The following is a 15,628-nucleotide window of genomic DNA, read 5'->3' as shown; positions in this document are numbered from 1 at the left end:
CCAGACCGGGATCTGCGGCGTACAGTAGATGATGGGCAATAAACATGTGCTCGCATTGCATAAGAGCGTTCCAACGCGCCGGTGTTAGGATTTATCGTGTGACGTATCGTATATTGCGCTTGCTGCTGATAATATCCCGTCATAAAGAAATGTTAACGGCCCATTTGACACATAAGGGGTAATATTACAGGACACGACCGCCCTGGGCTCGCCGGAGTATTATCGTTTGATATTATGTCCGTGACAGGCGATACTTTAACTGGTAATATGAGTTTGATGCTGGTAAAATGCTTGTAAGCACGCTATTGAGGGCGTTATTTTGGGTAACTGCGTGCAGAGACCGTTATGTCTTAACAGCCCGGTCCGCCGCATCCCAAAATTGGACACTTTTCGAGCCGGCAAATATGCCTCTGGGTATATTGTTCAATTGCCCAAATGTTTTAGGAGGATATTCACGGGATCTTATTCTGCTGGGATAATAGCCGGAGAGCATGCCGAGTTTCATTACGGTGTTTTATGACGATTGCTCGTTGCCAAAACTTGGCTGGCTCAATGTCTCTCTTAGCTTATGGCTACCAACACAAAATTGATACGTCATAAATCAAAACGAATTTGTAAATGACAGAGATAATGCAAAATAATCAGGTACCATAAGCTGCTGCACCCACTCTAGACTAATCGGTTTGTCCTGGATGCAGAATGGTCCCTGTATAGCGCTTTGAATTACCTTTTTGACTACCTATGATCCAGCGGAGCCCTAACCTGAGTCAGCGCGAGGCGTGGCGCGAGGTCTATTTACGTGATTTTTTTTTTCGAGTTGCACATGCAACCAAGGCTCTATAGAAAGGTAGGCTGCTCCGGCCGCGAGAAGTGGCAACATGTATCAGCGCCATCTATGGGCGGGATGCGTAGACCACACTAGCGTCATCTATGGGCAGCGGGAGAACTACTGATTCGTGACGTCACAGATCACTCTGCGCCCGTCGGCTGCAATGCAACTAACGCTAAAATGCGTTTACTCCCGGTCATTAAGCTCAGCTAGCAGCTCACATTTTCACCAGACAGATCAGTGAGGAAAAATGAACCGTTAGAATTAACATAACAATCGGTACTTGTAAACGTTCCGCCTTACCTACCTCTTAGATATAGGTAAGTTTCCACCCATCTACCGGACACAATGGGTCTGTTCCAGTCTCACTTCCTAACGCATCTAAACTCCTCCAATATTGCTTCCCTGTTCAAGTGGCAGCTCTAGCCCCTAAAAAGTCAAGGAGGGCCCTGCTCCAACCTCCTCTATCTTGCTCTTGGAGTAGGTAATGCATTCGCCATAGCCCATCCGTGGCTGTTTCTCTTTCGCTATTTCAAAAGTTTATCGCAACTGGACCGTTTCTGATTCTAGATAGCATCGTAATTCACTAATGCGTACTGAATCGTGAAATGATAAATTTCATATTGTGTAATGTACACCTAATACCTATATAAAGCACTTGTAATATATAAAGCGCCTGAAGCAGCGGTACAGTACAGATGCAGAGCCGTTGCCTGGCCGTGCCAGCCAACATTTTTGTTTTTTGTTTTTATGTGCGCAGCGCTTGTATACAAACACCTTAAGAAACAGTGCTACTTAAAATACCTATCGTTAACTAGCCGTATTTCTTAAACAGGGTTGTATACGACTCAATCAATAGCAATCAATTCAATCACGACAAATTTGGGAAACCAATCAAATCAATCAAGTCAGAGCAGTTTTCGGGAATTGATTCAATCGACTCAAACGCGACAATGAAAGGAATCAATCAACTCAATCAAACGACTCAAACCAAGACATACATTAGGTTTTTTGCCCCACCAACTTGGAAAAGTGTCCACAGCAGTCTGGTGTACCTACCAACCTACCTACCTACAGAAGAAACATAAAAATATTGTCATTTAAAATTATAAATTGTCATACCATTCAAAGTTTCTATGTAGGTAATAAGGAAGGATACCTAGCGATGGACAGGTGGATCATGATATTGAGGTTCAATGGGTAGAATTGGAGCAGAAGTTCCATTTAATGGGTGCAAAATAACCCAGTAGTTGACTCGCCCCTTAACCCAAATCACCACCTTTCACCTAAAAGTTGTCAATTTAATTTTGGCCATATTCCAACTCCATTTACACTAAATATCAGATATTGCAGTTGAAAGTTGGCTGCTCGGAGTTTGGCAGTGTTCGTGATTTGGCCATTTACCCTACACTATGTCTATTTTAATGGATAATATGCATCAATAACATAGTAACCATAGGGAAATAGAAATAAATATATTACCTGCATGTGACGGTTTCGGTTAGACAGAGACTGACCGGCAGCCTGAAAAATCTTTCCACACAATGTGCATTTGAGACGTGGGATGGGGCTAAGCTTTTATAAATCCTTATTCTACGTCTTTTAATTTTTTGGTAAGATGACGTCATTGATTATCATGTAGTATGGTAGATCATCATAAAATAAATCGGTTGTACAACACCAATTTCGTTTTAATTCTTATTTCATTTGAAATAAAACCACTTAATAATATTCCGTAAAATATTTTAAGGAAAATGAAATATATTAAATATGTTATGCTTAGGCTCTCAGGAGAAAAGGATCAACAAACGTTCTGCTGCAAATTAAACAATGCAGCAAATTAGATTAATTAGTTACGTAAACATAATTAGCGAGACAAAAACGGCGCTTTTGTTTCAGTTATTTTTGTAGGGGTTTCAGCACGGTTTCAGACATTTGTAGAGTTCAGTGGGTTGTTTCTGAGGAGATGTGGAGATGTGAATTATTAATTAATCACACTTTATTAGTATATAGGGCCTTGCACTTTATCATCTGGATTAAAAAAAAAACGTTTCCTGCTGAGTGCAGACAGGTAGGTAGGTGCATCGCCAGGTTCTATCACCACGATTTGGATTGGAGCAGTTATTGCTGTTGAAAGTCAAAGTTGGCTGTTCATGTTTAGGCCCTGTTCTTTATTTGGCCATCTACCCCATATTGCAGTTGTGATGACAAGCAGTTTTCAGTGTAGTTTTGTGATCTATGATGTCATCAATTATTGTCATTATTTTTCGTCAACTAAAACTTATTTGAACTTTCCATTCAATCGACTCAATCATACGAGTCACTCTAATTTTCGGGAATCAAATCAGTCAACCAGTCACTAAAGTCAAACGAGTCAGTCAACCAGTCACCTCGAAAAGTCAATCGACTCAATCCAATCAACTCAAAATACGCGTTGAAACAAATCAATCAATTCAATCGACTTGATTGGTATACAACCCTGTTCTTAAACCAAACCTCGCCGGACCTATTGGTTTTCTTCATACGCCCCGGCCGAGAGGGGAGGGGTTAGTTGTTAAGACTCGCCGTTTCGCCCCTGGTTGAGCTAGATTTTCGCGGAGAAGACAAACGTATGCGCCGTTACGAGACGCACTACGCAGCGATTAGTAGCCGATTTCAAGGCCTCAGGTTAACCGGTCACATCTGAGGTCCGGTCAAGTGGCCCAAGCTAAGTGTCAGTTTTTGGCAAACAACTTCGTCAGAAATGTTCACAGAGCCGCGATTTTGACGGCCTCTTGTTTGCCTGGCTCAGGCACGTCGAATGGTATACATTTTGTTCGGTCGAGCTCAACCTAAAATGTTGACTTCGGGTGAAGGTCATGTCAGAGCCCTTCAGGTCACCAAGTTGGTCGAAGGAGGTCATATCGCATATCATTCGATTCGACAGGTGTTCCCGAGTCCATTGGTGGGTTTCCGTACTCCGCTACGCTAGCTCAATTTGATCAGGAGCTATTGACGAAAAACTTATGACCTTATCGACGTCATAAATGACGTCACACAAGGTCAGCAATACAAAAGTGAAGCATCGGATCGTGTGCATGAAATCACGATTCTGTGTGCTTGACATAGTTCTGGATCATTGCCGGCGCCATCCGGCGATGATCCATATTTACATAGGTATCGTATACATATTTTCCCATCGACTTATAATGGCGAGGTCACGTCATGGTGAGGACTTGACCTCAGGTGACCCTTAGGAAAAATCCAAGACATACAAGCTGTGATACCTCTCATGGATACTAGGTCCTGTAAGTTCATCTCCCTGTGAAAGCTCCTCGGCTCTTGTGCACTGTGAGAGCGCTGCGAAGTCACGACATTGTGGGGCCGTGCAGAGGTTCACTTATGACGTCATAGACCCGAAACTGACTTGACCCGAAAATGCAGTTGGTGTCAAAAGATCCGGCTTGAAGGAAAGACCAGGTAGGCCAAGTTTTGCCTCTCTATCACCGGCGTGTTCCGAACTATCGCGATAAACCCATGGGTTTGGGGGCGGCACACGTCTCCCCCTTCGGCCGGTGAGGGTTAGATGGACGACATTGAAAACACATAGATTAAGACAATAACATAAAAATCCAACACATAGGCAAGAAGTTGCTTGTGTCTTCCGGAAACGAACATCAGTTTGATCATTGATACGGCTTGTTTTCTATTCGTGGTAACTGCGATTCGGTACCTTATTCGTTCGGCACCATGGTGTTAGCTCGACGTTCAAGACGCTCTAAATCGGACAAATGCGTTAACGAATGGAAAGTTGATGTGTAGCAGCCACGAGAACGACCTCAATTGTACCAAAATAAAGAAGAAGACCTTACGTGACACTCAAAGTAGGAAAAAACGGGCGCACAATATTCCCCTCCATTGACTATAACACTATCGGCCTTCGGGCAGAGTGATCTGTGACGTCACCATATTAGCTCCGCCCTATTTACAGCCGTCAGCCAATCAGCGCGCCGGCCGCTGTCCAACGGCCTTGAGCCAGCCTATTGCCAGTTTTTGATAGCGGAAAAGCACGGGAGCAGACCCCCCTGCATGCAACGCTTGTGCATGTCTGATTCTCAAGCAGCCGGGTCAAGTCGGGTGTTGACCTCAATAATCGATATACATATTACATCTATATTCATCTTATCAAACCATCTGCATCAATATTCGGTACCCGAGTGTATTAACATTATTTGGGCAAAGTGTCCGTGCCATAGATACAAATGATAAATAAGCACAAATAATTGCAGCAGACGCAAAATTAAAGCTGATCAACGTAATCGTGTCTGGTTGATGTGTCTATTGTCTCTGCATTAAGCAATTCATTATACGTTCATAAACAAACTTTTACGTATCTTCATCCGGTCGTGAAATAGTGGTAACGCAGCTTTCCATACTACATTTCCCGTCCATTATCCAACGAAGCCCACTGCTGCCGTCTGCCTGCTCGCGCCGCTGCACCTCTGACGCCCGTTTGTCTCTCCCACAGCCGGGGATGGCTCTGGGCAGCATGTCGAAGCACAACTTCCCGCCGGACAGTGTGGAGGCCACGCTGCCCGTGATGGCCAAGCGGCGCCGCGGCACACGCGCCGACGTCTGTCCCGTGGACGGCTGGCGGCTGACGATGGCACTGCGCTCCGGCCAACTGGCCGAGAGCCGCTGGGCGCTGGACGTGCTGCAGATCCTGTCGTTTGACGACACGTCCGTCTCGTGGCTGGGCCTGGCGCACATGCCCGGCCTGCTGGCGGCGCTGCTGGAGCACTACCGGCAGACGCTGGCGGCCATGTTCGCGCGGCGCGCCACGCCCGTCTCGGTGGGCTGGTACGAGGGTGGCGTCGCCGGCGCGCCGCTGCCGCCCGAGGAAGAGCCCGACCTGGGCGTGTGCGGCGCCGCCGACCCCGACGACCGTACCGCCGTGCTCAGCGGACCCGACTTCACCCGCACCACCCGGCGCGGCCTGCCCGTGACCTTCGACCCGTGTGACGACACCATCCTGGTCTCGGACCGCAGGAGATCCTGGGAGGTGGACGTCCTCAGCGCCGACTGCGCCTGGGGTCACATCGAGACGCATATCAGGGTGGAAACGGGCCGGCTGCCTCTAATCCGTCGACTGCGCGACGGCAAGATCGCGGAGGATCCGGCGCCGCAGCCGGCGGAAAAGGCGGAGTCGAATGAAGCCAACTCGGAGTCAAAGAAGTCGGAACCGGAGTCGACGCCAGACCGGCCAGTGGTCAAAACTGAGCCAGTCGAAAAGGCGGAGGCTGACGGCGACTCGAAGTCGGAAGCCGACACCAAGGACTCAAAGGCAGCGCTCGTGAACGGCGAGGTGATACCGGGCTTCTCCGCGTTAGACTTTTTCCTGTCGCGTCTGCGCAAGGAGGCGAAATCAACAGCGGCACGCAAAGCCGCGGCGGCGAACTGTGATGAAACGTCGAGCGCGACGTGTGAAAACGGGGACGGTGGCGACGCGGTCGCAGTGAAAGCCGAACCGATGGACGCGACGCCCGACGTCAAACCGCCGCTGGTCAACGGCGACGCGTCCCCGAGCGAGCGCGGCGAGCAGCCGGAGACGGCGGAGTCCAAATCTTCCGCTGCGGAGTCAGAAGAGGCGACGTCAGCGCCGCCGCCACAGCTCGAGATTCGAGACCCGGACGGCACGCTGAAGCGAAAGCGGCCCGACGATGAGGAAGCCGAGTGCTACCAGCGCGACGAGTCGTCACTCTACCTGACGTCCACCACGCAGGAGAACATCGCGCAACGGTGTATAGCCATCAGCACCATCTTGCGCAACCTGTCGTTCGTGCCGGGCAACGAGGCCGAGCTGGCGACGGAGTCGCTGCTGCTGCTGCTCGGCGACCTGCTGCAGCTGCATCACCGACATCCAGCGCGCGCGGCGAAACACAAAAATTACGACCGCGACGAGGATGCCGACTTCCCGGAGGCGTGCACGGCGCTCAACAGCGACGAGTGGTGGTCCGAGTACCTGCCGCTGCTGCATGAGAACGCGCTGGTGACGCTGTGCAACGTGTCCGGCCAGCTGCACCTGGGCGGCCACGAGGAGGCGGTGGTGCGACCGCTGCTGGATGGCCTCCTCCACTGGCTCCAGTGTCCCAGCTCGTATGCGGCCGACCCGTTCGCCTCGTGCGCCGGCTCGCCGTCTCTGCTCACCTCGCCGCAGCGTCTGGCGCTGGAGGCGCTCTGTCGGCTCTGCGTGCACCCGGAGAACGTCGACCTGATGCTGGCGACGCCGCCGCTGTCGCGGCTGGAGCGCATCTGCGAGCTGATGGCGCAGTGGGTCGGCCGCGCCGAGGACCAGGTAAAGCGCGAGATGACGCTCAACCTGCTCTACTACTTCACGGCCGCCGACGAGCGCGTGGCGCGCCTGGTGGCCATGCAGAGCAACTTCGTGCCGACGCTGGTGCGCTTCGTGGAGACGGCCGAGCACAACGCCATGAACGTGGCCAGCACACAGGGTGTGAACGCGCTGCGCGATAACCCCGATCTGATGGGCACCAGCCTGGACATGCTGGGCCGCGCGGCCAACGTCCTGCTGAGCCTGGCGCGCGTGCCCGCCAACCGGCAGGTGCTGGTGGCGCGCGAGCCGCAGCTGCTGGCGCTGGTCATGTCGCAGATTCTCGACCAGCGCGTCGCCTCTGTGCTCTCTCAAGTACTGTTCAAAATCTCTCGGCCGTCGCCGTCCGAGGCGGCCGCGTAGCGCGCGGGGACCCAGCGGCAGCCGCGGCCGCCCGCCGACGGCACATGTGATGTATGAGTGGCCGCGACCTGTCCCTGACTGTGTGCATGCGTGTGCGTGTCTGTTTGTTTTGTAAATAAGCGACTCGATAGTGCTATTTTAACTGTACAGAGACGGCAATCTGTAAGCGGTTTGACCTTCCGGTCACGTGGTCATGGCTATCGTAATTCATTTATACAGTTCGTTATAACCATCATTTACATGTCCAGAGAACGCTTCGTGGATGTGAGCTGTCGGTTTCATGAATAAATGTATATCAGTTTATTACGAGCGCATTTCGGCCTTGCAGATTTCTGGTTTCCTTGGATGGGGAAAGTGCAGCTTTCTGTCATCGAAACAGGGTTGCTGTATTTTATGACTTTGTGGATGGGATATCAGTCATTTGCTTTCTTGGCCATGAATAAATCGCAAAGAGATGTCGATGTTGTTGGTAAATCATGCGGTATGTGCTAGCAGAACAAAATGTGGTCACAGGTCGATAAGAGCTACACCACTTCAATGTGGGTGACATCGTCCCCAGGTCGGCCGATGATTGTCATGCGGTTCGATGCTTTACTGGTGCCAAAAAGTGGGAATTTGAACAATGAACAGCCTACATTTCGAGTGACTGAGTAACGGAACCCAAACATCAGACCGGGAACTCATGGGGAATCGAGAACATGTGTGCGAGCGGTTCCGTGGCTCCCTTAGCTCACCACCTGAGGTGGTAACCCCAGACGCGCCAGCCAGCTCCTCGGAGCCCGGAGGAGCACCAGGCGTCTCGACCTTCCACATGGTCGTAATGCTTTTCTAAAGGGCTTCCCTATGAGAGATAGATGACTCTTACCCGCACTATAGATGACACTTACCCGCACCCGCACTATGGATGAAACTTACCCGCACCCGCACTTCGGAGCACTTTACGAGATTGATCCATATGCTGAGCCTCGAGTATGGGGTATGGGCGACAGTAACCGCAGAGGCAGACCGCAGTGCCGAAACAGTGACCGATTGAAGGATGGGTTTTAGGTTTACCTGCCAGATGGCGTTGAGGTTAACATTTAGCAGTAGACGCGTTTACATAGGGTTTGTTGCAAGCTTATATCTCCGTCTGTGATGTTGCAAAAGATGCCAATGGTGCTTAACAATTTACAAAATGATCCCCTCTAAATATTTGAAGACCACTGCAACAAAATTATCGCCAAATTAACGAGCTAGAGCCTCGTCAAATATGCTATGTAAACCGGGTTAGTGAAGCTGCGTTGAAGGGAATCAGAAATTTTCGTTTGATAGGCAATGATTAGGTGGGGTGTCACTTGGTGAGATTGGCAATCACTTGGTGAGATTGGGCCCAATCTCACCAAGTGCGGTAAACTCGTTTGGGGTAGCGGTAAGTTACCGCACCGAAATAACCCCAAGCAAATAATCCAGTCTCACCAACCCAAACGACCCCATGCTGTAATTTACCGCATTTTGTGCAAATCCTGCAAAAGAACCCCATTTGTCGACGATTGGGATTGGTGGAAAAGCTGCTGATCACGCCGGCGCGATATAAAGAACGCAATTGTTTTGTTGCCATGGCAACGATAGCGTGTTTCTTCTTTCCAAGCGGCACCTCAGTTTCCAAGACTCACGGGCGACATCTACATGCTGTTTGGGGTACTGCAAATAGGAAGCATAGGTGGCGTAGGCTGCAACAAAAAATAATCTTAAAAAAGAAACTTATTTCTTTTCTTTCTTATAAAGTTCTTATTACATCTTTAATTGTTGATTCTTGCTCACAATTGGTATAAAATTTAGAGATTACGGCACAAATGTCTGCGGTAATTTTGGTCCGACATTTGGGGGCAATCAGCTGATTGTTTGGTTTGTTTACTTGCTTTCGGGCCGTGAGCAGCTGCGCACATGAAGAATTTGGGACGCCGGTGAAAACAGGGCGCCGGAGGGCATATTAGTCACGTGACATTTGGAACTTCTCCCGCTCCAAGGGCATTCTATATGCCAAACATCACGTGTAAATTTCACGAACCTTGATCAAATCGCCCCAGGCGCCCTGTTTTCACCGTCGTCCAGAATTTGCGGTAAACCCGAAGCTATCCCATGGGGTTATTTCGATGCGGTAACTTCAAAAATTACGGCAGTGGTGAGATTCGTTTTGGGGTAGTTTACCGCAAAATGAGTTTACTGCACTTGGTGAGATTGGGCCCAGGCGGGTTTGCCGACCTGCTTGTCAGAAATGCTGAGTAGCGGTGATGCTTTCGAGCATTTCGGGGTGATTTTGTTCATTCATGTCTTACAATATCCATGTCAGCCTAGAAGCCCAGCTCAGTTTGCTCTAGCAGACAACAGGGGCTCGTCGTCGCAGGGCAGCTGATGCGCGGCCGGCTGCGCGGTGGGGCGCTCGGAGTGCTGTTCACGGACACCTGCGGTAACTGCGGTAGCTGCGGTAGATCGCAGGCTGTAAGTCCCGCCCACTTGTGCGTACGTCATCACGCGTTCGTCTGAGGCGGCCGTGTCAATTTTCCGCCCAAGTTACACGAATGCGCAACTGCCGCGCCACTTTGCATGACAAATGCACGGTATATAGAGAACTAGGTAAAACCGGTTCGAAATTACAACACTAAGGTATTTTGACCACTATTTTCAGCTGACCCTTTAAGTCAAAAAAAGAGAACTAAGCCATAAATTTCAATCAGTTTTATTATTGGTATATATATTTTTGATTTATGATTGGAGAGCACGCCATGTATGAATCTGTGAAGCATTAACGAAAATAAATTGTTGGCTATCTCCGCCATTTCAAAAATTATATATCTAAAGTTGCAATGATTGTTCGTAGACAAAATTTATTTTTTACAATCAAAATTGAAAATTGAAAGACAAAAAGTAATATCAAAGACCAACTCTCTTTTGTTGAATTTCGAAATTATCATGGTTCTGAGCTGTTCAGACTACCGGACCTGCCAATGCTCTACCATGAATTGTCGAGTAATTTCAGTGATGTGGGGCTTACAACATGGTCAACAAATATCGAAATTGAATTATCTATCAGATTCTGTGCCTTTTGTTGCCTTTTAAACGTTGGAAATTGTGTTTAAATGATGTTCAATACATAACCACCATTGCTGTCCATGGTCACCCTGTTTCACTATATGCAATGTTTCTCAAAAACTAGATCGATGTGGGGTCTAAAAATTCCACTAAAATTAACAGAATCTCTTACGTTATAACATATTAAAATGTCAAAACGTAAGAAACGCGGGAACTTTAAAAGATTTGCGTCTAATTCTAAAACTTTGAATTTTGAATACAAAACAGTCCTGGACGAAAACATAGCTAGATAGCGAACTAGTCTAAGAAGGGCTCGCAAAGTCCCTTTATTTAAATGAAAATTCATTTTTCTTTCTAAATATGTATGATTTATTACAGTTTGAGAGTTAAAAGATATATTTTTTGGGTCTGGTATGCGTTGGCTTTCTTGCTGCCTAGGGTGACACGGTGAGAGTTAATGGCAAATTAATAGAAAACAAGACCGATGTGGGGTCTATTTAAAGCATAATGGTAAACAAAATTAAATTTTATATCTGTTAGTATAGGTTTTTAAACAAAATAAACGCGGGAACTTTACGAAACGTGGTATTGAAAACTGCCGACCATAATTATCACCCGCAGTTGCGCACAGTGTTCTGTTCTGCTATCGCTAGCAAACGCCAGCTTTTGTATCTGATTGGTTTAACGGCGTTTCTTTTACTGATTGAGAACACTTTTAAGTTTCAAGCTATTCAGCATGGGTTTGGATTCAACTCAAGGCGCTCAGGGCTATAAACACTTTCAAATTGAATGAATTTTCTTGTTGGATTTGTATTTGATAGGCCACGGAACAGGAAACAGATTTTGAAATGTACTTTTATTGTTAGTTTATCTGTGCTGGGTCGGTGGGGTGGATTTGTGTCAAGTTTCTTTTCTGTGGTTAGTTAGATGCAAATCAAAATAGTTTTATATTGATTTGCCATCGGAATTATTAGGTAGGTACCAATCCTACGAAGTATGTAGTCTACCCGAAGTCAAGGCTATATAAACCCCTCACTCAGATTCATTTTGGTCCTCTGCTCTCTTGTTTCCATGATCCTGATCCTCTCCTTCTCTTCTGCGTCTCAATCCTGCTTCAGGTCGAGACTCTGCTTTGGTTGGCCATTTCGAGAGGTGCTTTTGGAGCTTGCAGCAATGTGCGTTGCGAGTAACTCACCAGAAAAGATGACGCTCTGAGAATTAATAAACAAAAGCCCACAAAGTCCTGTAATTGACAAGTTCAAGTTACATGGATAAGTTTGAGTTATTATATCATTAAAAAAGTCTTGCAATGTGTGTAGCGATAATGAAATACATGCCCTCCGCGGGCTTTGTCCACCTCTCCCAAGCATCCACCCTGCTAAGGGTTGGACAGACAACTATCCCATGGGGGAAGCCTGGAGGTTCCCCCATGGTCCAATCTTATAAAATGTCTTACTATTCTATTCATGGCATTTGGTAACATTTATGGTGATGTCAGTGCTGACAAAGGGTTATCCGAGTCAACAAAATGATTATTTGGATCGTCAACATACAATGGACTGAAATGCGTGAAAACAATTTTGCATTTGATAGCCGTTTTCTTCAGCTGAATTTCAGTCAGTGCTGCCATATCCATTCCATGGTGTTTATAAGATTGAGCCCAGGAGTATGCTCATAGCTGGGTGTGGTGAGTGTCGTGGGGCTGAGTGGCCTCTCCACTGGAGTCTGGATGACTCAGTCTGGACAACTCACCTCAACCTGAGTGTCTGCCCAGACCAATGTTTCCTCATAATGTCTCCAGGTCTCCACTGCTCTCCTCGCCTGTTTCAGCTGTCTACCCCTGCACGCCTGGTTCCTGACTCCCTCTCTCATTCGCTTTGCCCAGGTTTTGCCAATGTTCTGAGTGTACAGTTGCTGCTTTTTGGTGCGCACACACCCCAGGCTCTCCATCCAATTAACGCCTGAACAGTTGCTGAAAGTGCCTCCCACCAGACTTGCTGAATGGCTACTACTTGCATATGCTATCTGGACTGAAGCTTCCCCAACTAGCTGCCATGGCTCTCGGCAGCTGGGCTTAATAGGTCACAGGTCAAAGTTCATTTGGGTCAGGTTCATAAAATGTCAAGGACATGTGTAAAATTGATCAACTCGAGGGTACTGAAAGTTTCGTCGCAATCGGCGTCTTTTTTATGCGAGTTATGAGTTATCCGCGAAAAACCGAGTAGGGGTCCGTTCGACCCCCCCCCCCCATACGGGCGAGGGTTAGGCCACATTCGGAAAGTCAAACTACATCTAGTTAGGCACATCAGCCTATCACGGGCGTTTGACTAGTAAAATATAGACATTTGCAGCCTTTTTTGACGTTGAATAAACTGATTTAGTTATAGGTCGTCAATCGTCATTATGTGCCTGCCGCCGCTTTTGTCGTCTTCATTGTGTGCTTTGTGGTTTTTGAGTTTTGATCATATCATCCTCCACCAGGCTTGTTTCTGGCGGTGGTTCTGGAGACAGTGGGTCGATCCAGCTGTAGGACGTCATCCGGAGGTGGCAGAGTGTGATGGCCAGCCACGCGGCGCGCGTATCGACATTGACCAGAAACTATCACATCATCTCCAGGTCAGTACCTAATTGTGTGAACCAACGCGTCCACAGGTCAGCTGTGTCCCTTTTTGTCACTAGATCAGCGACGTGATGGCAATTCTGTGACCCGTCGCCGCGTCCTTAGGTGGGTGGCTCGGGGGAACTTTTTGTGTTGCCGGGATGGGATGTCTGCTAATGCAGGTGCCGCTGCAACTTAGTGTCGTGACGTATGATGGGTCTCAGGTTCGGGTTTTCGATTTCTCGAGTGAGAAATGTGTGTACAGGCTTATATACTGTTATTATAGCTGAGTGTGCGTCAGGAAACGTTATGAGCTATGAGTCGTGGTCGCCGTGGCTCGTAGAGGTATTTGACGACCGTCGTGACCTGTGACGGTCACCGTGACTGCTATGTAATGGTCGCCACGGCTGGCATATGACGGCCGCCGTGACTTCTATAACGGCCTTCGTGACTGAAACGTGACGGTCGTCTTGACATGCCGCGACTCGCTGCTTTACAGGTCACTGGTCGCGGGCGCTTGAGCTGACGGTGTCTTCTGACGGCTGCACGGTGGCCAGCGTCGCCACCGCCGAGACCATCCGACTCCTGAAATGCTAACGGCCGTGCACGAACAAGAGGCTCTAAGCATCCAGGTGCAAGGCAAGCGCCATGCTCAGAGGTGTCATCCGAAGAAGGCCGCACAGTGCACTTTAGGCTGAGCTCGGGTGTAGTGCGCGCCGACGGATAGGATGAAATGACGGGCCGGCCATCAGATTTCAGTGCGGGGATCAAGATGGTCGGAGCCGACGTGGCTCGGTTGATGGTGTGCCAGGGTTGATTGAGAGTGAAAGCGAGACACCCGGATCTGTAAAGAATACGCCGATACGGGTCTCGAACGTCGTCTCGCAATTTGTGCTCTGTAATATGACTGCTATGCCGTGGTATCATTCACTCTCGGTGCGCTAATAAATAATAAATAGGACAGAGGCTGGAATTAAGATATTATATTTGGATGTAAGGGGCAGGTTTGGGCCAGCGCTATATTAGAAATCGTGAGCGTGCTAGTTGCAATCAATCGCGCGCTTCTTGTTGAGCATCTGTGAGCGAGAAAATACTTTCTCTGGAACTTAGCAGTTCGTCGTGAAATATTTGTATCTTTGGAGTAAGTTGTCAGAACATGAATGCATTTTTGGTGTCCACTGCAGCTGCTGTTCTGGAACAGAAACATGCCGAGATCGGCTGTGTATGTATGTTGTGGCAAAATTGAGCAGCCGTACCATGAATCAAAAGCGACAGGTGAATTAAAGTGAATATATTTCACTATTTTTTTCAGTTTTATCATACAGATCACAGAAATGCGTCAAATGCTGAGTACACCCGGTTCCAAACAAAAACGCTTGCGATCACTGGAAAATAAATAAACAATACATACCCATGTGGCTGCCTGGCGAGATCCGAGACTCTCTCTCTCTCTCTCTCTCTCTCTCTCTCTCTCTCTCTCTCTCTCTCTCTCTCTCTCTCTCTCTCTATCGCTCTCTCTCGCTCTCTCTCTCTCTCTCTCCCTCTCTCCCTCTCCCCCCTCTCTCTCACTGTTGTTGCTGACGCACACAGGACAACACGGCCGAATCGGCCAAGATGGAGAGCACGGAACGATGCTGGTGACTGGCGGACCAGCGAAAACAGGAAAGGAGATGAAAAGCTCTAGCTCCCGTCTGCGCGCGGAAGGGCGCTGATTGGCGCGGCTCACAGACTCCATTGGCTCATATCAGACTGTTGTTGGTTTTCTCCCTCCCCTCCCACAGGCCTAGCCAGGTAGCTTAGTTGTGCGCGGAAGCGAGCGGCCAGAGCGGCGCTAGGCGTCGCCCTCCCAGGTACCGGGCAGTGCAGCTGGACTTGCCGCGGATGATCCGCCTCTGATCTCGGCACACTCGGCAGAGTGCGGCCGGAGTCGGACACGCCATGGAGTTGCATAATGGTGTCGCTGTCGTAATTATAAAAGCGTAAGTAGAAGGTTGAAGCAAGATAGAATGCCATCTTTTTTCGAGCTTTGTTACAAATTATAAGTATTGGCCGTTTCATTACATATAATATCGCAAAGCACAGCTTTATGCGCTGGCTACAATATATGCGCGTCGGTTGCGGCAGTAATCATCGAAGAAATATATGATTTATGAACGTTTCTTGGTCATAGAATGATAAAACATTGCAATGTTTACCTGTTGTAAAGAAAACCCCTATACTGCCGCTCTATCGTCCGGAATTATTCGTGTTTGATTACGGCGATTCCGCCACTCTATCAGCTGATTTTTGTTTCCGAGTCACGTGACCAACCGGTGTCTCCCTGGACAAATGCAAGGCCATGGCAAGGCCCTAAATACAAGGTTGCACGGACTGATTTCTACTAAACCTACCAGAATAT

General features: G+C 48.5%; 1 protein-coding gene and 1 long non-coding RNA gene across 4 annotated transcripts in view; both read left to right on the top strand.

The window, feature by feature from the left end:
* The window catches only part of LOC122377866 (trithorax group protein osa-like), a 40,824-nt gene extending 32,959 nt beyond the window's left edge, over positions 1–7,865 (top strand). The window contains exon 20 of the mRNA XM_043358382.1: positions 5,337–7,865. Within this exon, the coding sequence (XP_043214317.1) occupies positions 5,337–7,562 (2,226 nt within the window). The 3' untranslated portion in view covers positions 7,563–7,865. The remainder of the gene's footprint in view (positions 1–5,336) is intronic.
* Positions 7,866–11,047: 3,182 nt separating this feature from the next.
* LOC122377869 lies at positions 11,048–14,473 on the top strand. 3 transcript variants are annotated; one of them, XR_006255928.1, is made up of 3 exons: positions 11,132–11,605; positions 13,113–13,247; positions 13,730–14,473. It is a non-coding gene; the product is annotated as an uncharacterized LOC122377869 (long non-coding RNA). The 3 variants fall into 3 exon arrangements; XR_006255929.1 differs by having other exon boundaries at positions 11,133–11,492; XR_006255927.1 differs by having other exon boundaries at positions 11,048–13,247.
* Positions 14,474–15,628: the final 1,155 nt, after the last annotated feature.

This window comes from Amphibalanus amphitrite, unplaced genomic scaffold (assembly GCF_019059575.1).
Source record: "Amphibalanus amphitrite isolate SeventyFive unplaced genomic scaffold, NRLGWU_Aamphi_draft 000052F_arrow, whole genome shotgun sequence".
NCBI classification, from domain to species: domain Eukaryota; kingdom Metazoa; phylum Arthropoda; class Thecostraca; order Balanomorpha; family Balanidae; genus Amphibalanus; species Amphibalanus amphitrite.
The sequence above is the reverse complement of the archived record's forward strand: the minus strand, read 5'-3'. Positions and strand labels throughout refer to the sequence as shown.